A 10845-nucleotide genomic window follows, 5' to 3' on the forward strand; every position below is an offset into this window, starting at 1 on the left:
GGTACCGCTGTAGAACCTTTTTGAGGATTTGAGGGCCCATGCCAAACCTGTTCAACCTGCCTTCTTCACGACCGTGCGTGTGTCAGCTCCTCGGTCTTACTGAGGGAGAGGTTGTTGTTCCAACACCACACTGACAGGTCACTGACCTACCTCCCTGTAGGCTGTATCATCGTCGCTGGTGATCAGGCCTACCACCTTTGTGTAGTCAGAACTTGATGTTGGAGTCATGTGTGGCCACACAATTGTGGGTGAACGGGGAGTTGTGAACGGGGAGCCCCTGTGGGGCCCCAGGTGTTGAGGATCAGCATGGCGGAGGTGTTGTTGCCTACCTTCACTACCTGGGGTCGGCCCGGAAGTGCAATTGGATCTGTTTGGGCGGTATGCAAATTCAAATCAAATTGTATTTGTCACATGCGCTAAATACAACAGTGAAATGCTTACTTACAAGCCCTTAACCAACAATGCAGTTAAGAAAAATGTGTTAAGTAAAAAATAGAGAAGTAAAAAATAAAAGTAACAAATAATTAAAGGGCAGCAGTAAAATAACAGTAACGGGGGTACCAGTACAGAGTCAATGTGGAGGCTATATACAGGGGGTACCAGTACAGAGTCAATGTGGAGGCTATATACAGGGGGTACCAGTACAGAGTCAATGTGGAGGCTATATACAGGGGGTACCAGTACAGAGTCAATGTGGAGGCTATATACAGGGTGTACCAGTACAGAGTCAATGTGGAGGCTATATACAGGGGGTACCAGTACAGAGTCAATGTGGAGGCTATATACAGGGGGTACCGGTACAGAGTCATTGTGGAGGCTATATACAGGGGGTACCAGTACAGAGTCATTGTGGAGGCTATATACAGGGGGTACCAGTACAGAGTCATTGCGCGGGGGCACCGGTTAGTCGAGGTAATTGAGGTAAAATGTGCATGTAGGTAAAGTGACTATGAATGGATAATAAACAGAGTAGCAGCAGTGTAAAAGAAACGGGGGGGGGAAATGCAAATAGTCTGGGTAGCCATTTGATTAGCTGTTTAGTAGTCTTATGGCTTGGGGATAGAAGCTGTTAAGAAGCCTTTTGGACCTAGACTTGGCGCTCCGGTAACGCTTGCTGTGCGGTAGGAGAGAGAACAGTCTATGACTAGGGAGGCTGGAGTCTTTTTTTTTGGACCATTTTTAGGGCCTTCCTCTGACACCGCCTGGTATAGAGATCCTGGATGGCAGGAAGCTTGGCCCCAGTGATGTACTGGGGTGTACGCACTACTCCCTGGAGTGGGTCTAGGGTGTCTGGGATGATGGAGTTGTGTGCCATAACCAGCCTCTCAAAGCACTTCATGACTACAAATGTGAGTACTACAGGCCGGTAGTCATTGTGGCACGAAGCCTTCAAGTTCTTGGGAACAGGAACGATGGTGGTAAGCTTAAAACATGTGGAGATTAGACTGGAACAAGGAGAGGTTGAAATGACAGTGAATATGCCTGCCAGCTTGCTGTCATTTAAAAAAAAAGATGTTTAACATCCAAAGCAGAACATATAATATGGTTACGAATAAGAGGTAATCATTTACCTGACAACAATTCAGAAGAAAACACTATGGTGGCCTGCGTTGTTCAAATGAGCTCCCCAACTGACAACAAAAGTCTGGACTACAATTTGAACGAAGAGAATTGAATGAGCTCTCGATCTGTGATTTACTATTTCTCTCCAATACAGTTAAGCTAAACTGCTTAAAATGTGACCACTTGAAAGAAAATCGGTAAGATCACGAACACCCTGGCTCCTAACAAATTCACACCGATTTGGAACAACCAAGTCCGTATCATACCCGTACGTGTAACATATCTTTGAACATAAGGAAGGATTCATATCCCTAAACAATAGGGGTGGGCTGTCATAGCAGTTTCAATGTGTTGTAGATGTATAAATGAAAAGTTTCTTTCCAAAGAGCTGGGTGGAGGTGAGCTAAACACAGCTACAGTGCAACCAAGCCCATAGCTGTACTGTAGAGGAGTTCACAGTACATTATGACTTCATGTTGCCTGGTGGCAACATCTGTATTTGATAGGATACTGCTCTGTCAATTATACAGTGGAATTTGTGAGTCACTCTGCCCCGAGTCCCAAAAGCGGGGAGGGGAACTCCATGTCTATGCATTCTGCTCCAATGGCTGATGTGAAATGGCAGTGAGACAAAGAGAGAGCTCAGAGTCCTAGCCAAGCTCATGATGACTCGGTGATAAGGAATCTCTGTGTATCTGGGTGTCTGTACTGGCTCTCTGTGCATTGTGATGGTAGAGTGCTATCTAGTCCACTGGGCTTTGGGTTGAGAGCAAGCGAGGGAACAATGAATGGAGGGCTTGTTCCCTCAGCTCCCCCTCCCCTCCCCACCCTTCCACTCTGTTCCTGGCTCTGTGCTGCTGGGCTGTCTCTCTCTGGCCCGGACTTAATTGACTCTGTCTCCACTAGAGCACAGGGGTGGAAAAATGCCTCAACACATGGACCTGTTTTCAATCAATCCTCTGTTGGAGACACCCACAGGCTCAGAGAGAGGAGGAGGGTTACATGAGGATCTAGGGGTAGGAAGGGCCTCGTGAATGCAAAGGCTCCATGTGATTATGCTTGTGAAACAGCAAACAAGCTCGACACCACCATCCCTAGTCAGCACTGGTTTTGATCAAAGTGGGAAAGCATGGTCTCTTGAAGAAAAATATCCATTGCCAGCTGTATTCTTTGAAGGGGGAGTAAGAATACCAATAGTGATTCATCTCCCTGCCAATAAACTGAAAGCAATCCATAACAGGATCTTCAGCTCTGTTTTTTGTATAATGTTCATACATTGTCTATTCTCTCCCACTGCAGGTGTGTACAAGCCGGAGCCCTTAGGGGACATGTGGTGGGCTATCCTCTCCACTGGCATCTTGTTCCTCTATCACTTCCTGTTCCTGCAGGGCCTGGGCCTGGTAAGAGACTAATTGAGGGAGCCCTCTACTGGACACTTGGTGAAACGGCTCCCCTCGCTCTTAAAGGAGAGGCCCAGTAACATGAGGCACATGACACAGAAATACAGGATGTTGACAAGATTTGTACCCTATAGACATAGATCATATATTGATGCTAGGGAGGTTAACCATTAAATGTTTATCAGCCGAAAGTACATTTGACTGGTCGTGTTTACATCTATAGGGAAATGTACATCATTTAGTGGAATTAAATTAACGCGTGTGTATTGTCTTTAGTCATCATGTATTTTATCACATGCACACAGCATACAGACTTTAGTTTGAGGATTGGGGTTGGCCCATCACTTGTCTGAGGTACCACAGACCTCTTCTGCACAAGACATAACAATTCTATATGCAATCGCGTGTTAACTATTTTGATGGTCACGATTTTAAGAGCTACTATTTCTCAATCTCAACTCGTATTTAAAGCGCGCCTCCCATTCTCCATTCGAGTGCATAGGCTATAGTCAACGGTAGGCTATAGTCAACGGTAGGCTATAGTCAACGGTAGGCTATAGTCAACGGTAGGCTAAAGTCAACGGTAGGCTATAGTCAACGGTAGGCTATAGTCAACGGTAGGCTATAGTCAACGGTAGGCTATAGTCAACGGTAGGCTATAGTCAACGGTAGGCTAAAGTCAACGGTAGGCTAAAGTCAACGGTAGGCTAAAGTCAACGGTAGGCTAAAGTCAACGGTAGGCTAAAGTCAACGGTAGGCTAAAGTCAACGGTAGGCTAAAGTCAACGGTAGGCTATAGTCAACGGTAGGCTATAGTCAACGGTAGGCTATAGTCAACGGTAGGCTATAGTCAACGGTAGGCTATAGTCAACGGTAGGCTATAGTCAACGGTAGGCTATAGTCAACGGTAGGCTATAGTCAACGGTAGGCTATAGTCAACGGTAGGCTATAGTCAACGGTAGGCTATAGTCAACGGTAGGCTATAGTCAACGGTAGGCTATAGTCAACGGTAGGCTATAGTCAACGGTAGGCAGGCTATCAGCGCGTCACCCACCACTTTACATTGGGAGCTTCAGGCAGTCTAATTGTTTGGAACCTGAACGTTTTAATTTACTTCAAATGAGGAATGTCTTACCTTGCTTCAAAGTAACGTAGCCAAAATCCAACCATAGAAATTTGGAAGCAATTATTTTATAAAGACTTCCTTATGCAATTTAACCAAATCAAATCTAATCAAATGTATTTATATAGCCCTTCATATATCAGCTGATATCTCAAAGTGCTGTACAGAAACCCAGCCTAAAACCCCAAACAGCAAGCAATGCAGGTGTAGAAGCACGGTGGCTAGGAAAAACTCCCTAGAAAGGCCAAAACCTAGGAAGAAACCTAGAGAGGAACCAGGCTATGTGGGGTGGCCAGTCCTCTTCTGGCTGTGCCGGGTGGAGATTATAACAGAACATGGCCAAGATGTTCAAATGTTCATAAATGATCAGCATGGTCAAATAATAATAATCACAGACAGAACAGTTGAAACTGGAGCAGCAGCACGGCCAGGTGGACTGGGGACAGCAAGGAGTCATCATGTCAGGTAGTCCTGAGGCATGGTCCTAGGGCTCAGGTCCTCCGAGAGAGAGAAAGAGAGAATTAGAGGGCATATTTAAATTCACACAGGACACCGGATAGGACAGGAGAAGTACTCCAGACATAACAAACTGACCCTAGCCCCCGACACATAAACTACTGCAGCATAAATACTGGAGGCTGAGACAGGAGGGGTCAGGAGACACTGTGGCCCCATCCGAGGACACCCCCGGACAGGGCCAAACAGGAAGGATATAAACCCACCCACTTTGCCAAAGCACAGCCCCCACACCACTAGAGGGATGTCTTCAACCACCAACTTACCATCCTGAGACGAGGCTGAGTATAGCCCACAAAGATCTCCGCCGGGGGGGGGGGGGGGGCGCCAACCCAGACAGGAAGATCACATCAGTGACTCAACCCACTCAAGTGACGCACCCCTCCTAGGGACGGTATGAAAGAGCCCTAGTAAGCCAGTGACTCAGCCCCTGTAATAGAGTTGGAGGCAGAGAATCCCAGTGGAAAGAGGGGAACCGGCCAGGCAGAGACAGCAAGGGCGGTTCGTTGCTCCAGAGCCTTTCCGTTCACCTTCCCACTCCTGGGCCAGACTACACTCAATCATATGACCCACTGAAGAGATGAGTCTTCAGTAAAGATTTAAAGGTTGAGACCGAGTTTGCGTCTCTTACATGGGTAGGCAGACCGTTCCATAAAAATGGAGCTCTATAGGAGAAAGCCCTGCCTCCAGCTGTTTGCTTAGAAATTCTAGGGACAATTAGGAGGCCTGCGTCTTGTGACCGTAGCGTACGTGTAGGTATGTACGGCAAGACCAAATCAGAGAGAGAGGTAGGAGCATGCCCATGTAATGCTTTGTGGGTTAGCAGTAAAACCTTGAAATCAGCCCTTGCCTTGACAGGAAGCCAGTGTAGGGAGGCTAGCACTGGAGTAATATGATCAAATTTTTTGGTTCTAGCAGCCGTATTTAGCACTAACTGAAGTTTATTTCGTGCTTTATCCGGGTAGCCGGAAAGTAGAGCATTGCCGTAGTCTAACCAGCTTTTTTCTCTCCCTGTTCTATTGGTTTTCATATCAACTTTCTTCGGTTGTCCAGAAGCGAAAGGCACAATCCTGGTTATTTATTTTCGATCTGCCAGATGGAACCGCTCGCATTAGTTAAATAAAGGTTCAATTAAAAAACAAAAATAATAATTAGATGCGCTGTTTAGAACTGTGTTTCCCGCAAATTGCATTTTGGTAAATGTTTGAAAATTACGTTTTATTAGCTGCTTCGTTTACAGCCGTTGCATGTTCAATAACAGGCCATTAACATGCAAGATCCACAAACAGCAGTTCAGTCTATTGAAGGCAAAACAAAGCTTAAAGCTCTTAATGGGAAAATGTATATTCCTTGTATACATCCATAGTCTTTTTTTTGTTGGTCACGTCATTTTACTCTTTGGACATTTTTATACCGTTTGTTGGCAAGTTAACTAGGGTCGGTTAGTCGGCAGCAGAATCGACCAAATTGTGCATCCCGAATTGATACAGGACACAGGAAGTGAAGTAAGATAAAAACAGAATGTGCATGAGTTATTTTAATAGGATTCAACATAAACATGATGCTGGATGGATACAGGATCTGGATAGAGAGTTTGAGTAAAGATAGTGCCTTCAGAAAGTATTTACAGACTTTTTCCTCCCAAAAATGTTACACAGCCTGAATTTAAAATGGATTCAATTGAGATTTTTGTGTCACTGGCCTAAACACAATACCCCGTAATGTCAAAGTGAAATTATGTTTAGACATTTTTACAAATTAATAAAGAATGAAACGCTGAAATGTCTTGAGTCAATAAGTATTCAGCCCTGTTGTTATGGCAAGTCTAAATAAGTTCAGGAGTAGAAATGTGCTTAACAAGTCACATAAGTTGCATGGATGTGTAATAATAGTGTTTAACATAATTTTTGAATGACTACCTCATCTCTTTACCCCACACATACAATTATCTGTAAGGTCCTTCAGTTGAGCAGTGCATTTCAAGCACAGATTCAACCGCAAAGAAGGGCACCTATTGATAGATGGGTACAAAAACAAAACAGACATTGATGGTGTATCAATACACCCAGTCACTATAAAGATACAGGTGTCCTTCCTAACTCAGTTGCCAGAGAGGAAGGAAACTACTCAGGGATTTCAACATGAGGCCAACGGTGACTTTAAAACAGTTACAGTTTAATGGCTGTGATAGGAGACACGTCCCGAAGTACCACTCTTCATATTTTCAGGCATGGTGGTGGCTGCATCATGTTATGGGTATGCATGTCATCGGCAAGAACTAGGGAGTTTATAATAAAAATAAACGAAATAGAGCTAAGCACACAATCCTAGAGGAAAACCTTGTTCAGTCTGCTTTCAAACAGACCCTGGGAGACAAATTCAGCTTTCAGCAAGACAATAACCTAAAACACAAGGCCAAATATACTGGAGTTACCTACCAAGATGGCATTGAATGTTTCTGAGTGCCCTAGTTAGTTTTGGTTTAAATCGTCTTGAAAATCTATGGCAAGGCTTGAAAATAGCTGCCGAGCAATGATCAACAACTAACTTCAAAGAGCTTGAAGAATTTTAAAAGGAATGTGCAAATATTGTACAATCCAGGTGTGCAAAGCTCTTAGACTTACCCAGAAGACTCACAGCTGTAATTGCTGTCAAAGGTGATTCTAACATGTATTGACTTAGGGGTGTGAATACTTGTGTACTTTTCTAAAACATTTTTGTCATTATGGGGTATTGTGTGTAGATGGGTTAAATCTATTTAATCTATTTTGAATTCCGTCTGTCACACAACAAAGTGGAGTAAGTCAAGGGGTGTAAATATTTCTGAAGGCACTGTACATGACACACTAGCATGTCTAATGAGCTGCGTGACACAGCTGACTGCTCTTCTCTCTTATAGCCTGACTGAAGTTACAAATGAAACGAACACCAAGCAAGGCCTCTGTGTTTCTGCTAGCTAGTCTCTCACTTCTCTTTTTCTCTCCCTCTTCCCAGATGACCGAGGTCAACCTGAATAACATGTTGTGTCCAGCGGTGTCTGACCCATTTTATGGGCCTTGGTACCGGGTTTGGGCTGCGGGTCACCAGACCCTGCTGACCCTGGTCCATGGGAAGGCCCTGACCCTCTTCTCTTACCACACCGGCCCCACCTGCAGGTACCTGCTGGACACCGCAAGACTGCGCAGCAAGGTCGACTGAACAGACCGACAAACAGACTCACACGGACGTAGCCTTTTTAAATCCAATGCCTGTTCTTACGTTGGGATTTTCTATCAACATATTTTTTAATGCATCTTGTACAACTTACCTTTTTACTATAAAGAATTAGGCATTTCAGGGTGAAATTAAACAAAGGTGTTATTTTTGTGTTAGGGATGGCTTGCATTGTTTGCATGCACACATGATAGGAAGACTGGAGTTGGTAGTAATTGGTGTGTGGCTGGCCAGGGGAAATTAGCCTTTTATTTTGTCTTGGTCAGATTTCCTGAACCTGAGTTACTCATGTTTTTAAAAGTTACTCTTTTTTTTATTTCTAAAGTTGCCTTTTGTAGTTCTGTTCAGAAAAATGGGGCTAGCCCACATATCACTGAATTGTCATTGTTACTGTACACTTTAAACTCTTAATTTGTGCTTGCCATGACAGTTGGCCCAGGTATGGGTAAAGTTGCCCTTTTGTGTTTGTATTTAAGATAACGTTATCTTTGACATGTTTAATCCATTGTAAAAGCCATCACTTTGTGATATTTTGTTTGTTAGAAGAGTAACGGTTGTGACGCATTTGTCTGTCATATCTGTGGTCACAGCCTCTGCTGACAAGGACAAACCTGTTCCTCATGTCTTTGCTGGATCAAGTGGTATAAATGAGAGGGCTCCTGCATCTTTGTCCCATCTCTCCATCACTGATTTTACATTCTCTTTCACCTCTGCAGTTGAGTAAGGGGCCTTTTTACAGACAAGTGTTTGTCCTGTTGGATCATTATGGACGAGGGGAAATTACAGGAAGGTATCTTGATGTACAGTGCCTTTTTAAAGTATTCAGACCCCTTGACTTTTTCCAAATGTTGTTAGCTTACAGCCTTATTCTAAACTTGATGAAAAAAAACATTTAATACATCTACACACAATACCCCACGATGACCAAGCAAAAACAAGTTTTTAGAAATTCTTGCAAAGTTATGAACTAAACAAATACCTACAGTGCCTTCTGAAAGTATTCAGAGCCCTTACATTCAAACCCTTTACTCAGTACTTTGTTGAAGCACCTTTGGCAGCAATTACAGCCTCAAGCCTTAATGGGTATATTGCCACAAGCTAGGCACACCCGTATTTGGGGAGTTTTTCCCCATTCTTCTCTGCAGTTGTTTGATCGGGTAAATATCTGTGCTCTGGCTGGGCCACTCAAGGACATTCTGAGACTTGCCCCGAAGCTACTCCTGTGTTGTCTTGGCGGTGTGCTTAAGGTTGTTGTCCTGTTAGACTGGGGCGAAAGTTCACCTTCCAAGGTCCTGAGCGCTCTGGAGCAGGTTGTCATCGTACAGATTATCTTGGTCTGAGTGTCCTTTAGGTGTCTTTTTGCAAACTCCAAGGGGGCTGTCATGTGCCTTTTACTAAGGAGTGGCTTCCACCTGGCCACTCTACCATGAAAGCCTGATTTGGTGGAAAGCCTGAGATGGTTCTCCCATCTCCACAGATGAACTCTGGAGCTCTGTCAGGGTAACCATTGGGTTCTTGGTCACCTCCTTGACCAAGGCCCTTCTCCCCTGATTGCTCAGCTTAGTTGGGTAGCCAGCTCTAGGAAGGGTCTTGGTGGTTCCAAATCTCTTCCATTTAAGAATGATGCAGGCCACTGTGTTCTTGGGGACCTTAAATGCTGCAGAAATGTTTTGGTACCCTTCGCCAGATCTGTGCTTCGACACAATCCTGTCTCTGAGCTCTACGAACAATTCTTTCAACCTCACGGCTTGGTTTTTGCTCTGACATGCAGTTAATGTGGGACCTTTTTATATAGACAAGTGTGTGCCTTTCCAAATCATGTCCAATCAATTGGATTTATCACAGGTGGTACAACTCCAAGTTGTAGAAACATCTCAAGGATGATCAATGGAAACAGGATGCACCTGAGCTCAATTTAGAGTTTCATAGCAAAGGGTCTGAATACTTATGTAAATAAGTTATTTCTGTTTTGTTTTTTTAAATGTGCAAACATTTTTGCTTTGTCATTATGGTGTATTTTGTATAGATTGCTGAGGATTTGTTTTTTATTTAATCCATTTTAAAATAAGGCTGTAATGTAACGTGGAAAAATCCAAGGGGTCTGGATACTTTCTGAATGCACTGTAGGTTTTGGATACAGCACAGTTGTCAAAAGGGTGAGAGGAGCGATGTCCTGCGCCTGTTGAGGGGATCTGAAAGGTATAGATGGCCTTCAGAGATGTTTCATTATAGGGATTTAGGGCTCTATTACATCCGTATTGCGGAAGTTCGGCATTACAGCGTGATTGAAATGTAAAGGCATCGTTCCTGAGTTAGCGGTAAACGCTTCATATGTTGACTTCAGTGATACAGATTGAAGAGCCTTTTGATCACAGGGCATATTCAGTGGTTTGCTATCAAGGTTGCGGATGAAATGTATGTGTAACGTCAGTTCTCAATCAAATGCCTGTTCTATACATTACACTTCAATCTACATTCTGAGTGTTGGTTATTTTTAAGGGGCAGCCCAATTTCAGTCCATATATCTACCCCAATATAGACATATTCTATATAACCGATCACATACATTAAACAAAGTATCTGTTTACTGATTACCTGCATAGCTCTACTTCGGGACAGTCATTGGGAACCCCTGTTTTAAGGGAAGTATCTGTTTGCTATTCTCCATCACTTCGATTGATCCCATTTTGTAATGAGGGATTGTTGTGTTCCCTTACACATTAGAAAAACAAGGGATATGGTATACTTTTGTACACTTTTCTAGGTGGATGTGCAATGTGCTGTATTGACAATAAATGTGATTTCTGCCCTTAAATGGTCTTCTCAGTGAATAGCTCAGGAACTAATAAATAATTCATTGGATTTATATAGTGCTCAAAAGAGTAAGGGGGAACACCTCTACCAATGTGTACCACCAACAATATTATCCAAGCTGTAAATATAACCTTGTGTATTGTAAAACATTCAATCAAGCTCCAACTCCATGTTGGATTGTAATAAAACACCCATGACACAAAACATGTGCACACAA

General features: G+C 43.6%; 1 protein-coding gene across 1 annotated transcript in view; it reads left to right on the forward strand.

The window, feature by feature from the left end:
* LOC110533958 (transmembrane protein 164) overlaps positions 1-10832 on the forward strand; it is a 49122-nt gene extending 38290 nt beyond the window's left edge. The window contains exons 5-6 of the mRNA XM_021618555.3: positions 2863-2963; positions 7596-10832. Of these exons, the coding sequence (XP_021474230.1) occupies positions 2863-2963; positions 7596-7799 (305 nt within the window). The 3' untranslated portion in view covers positions 7800-10832. The remainder of the gene's footprint in view (positions 1-2862; positions 2964-7595) is intronic.
* Positions 10833-10845: the final 13 nt, after the last annotated feature.

Source organism: Oncorhynchus mykiss, chromosome 10 (genome assembly GCF_057628025.1).
Source record: "Oncorhynchus mykiss isolate SJ-2025 chromosome 10, ASM5762802v1, whole genome shotgun sequence".
In the NCBI taxonomy this organism is placed as follows: Eukaryota; Metazoa; Chordata; class Actinopteri; order Salmoniformes; family Salmonidae; genus Oncorhynchus; species Oncorhynchus mykiss.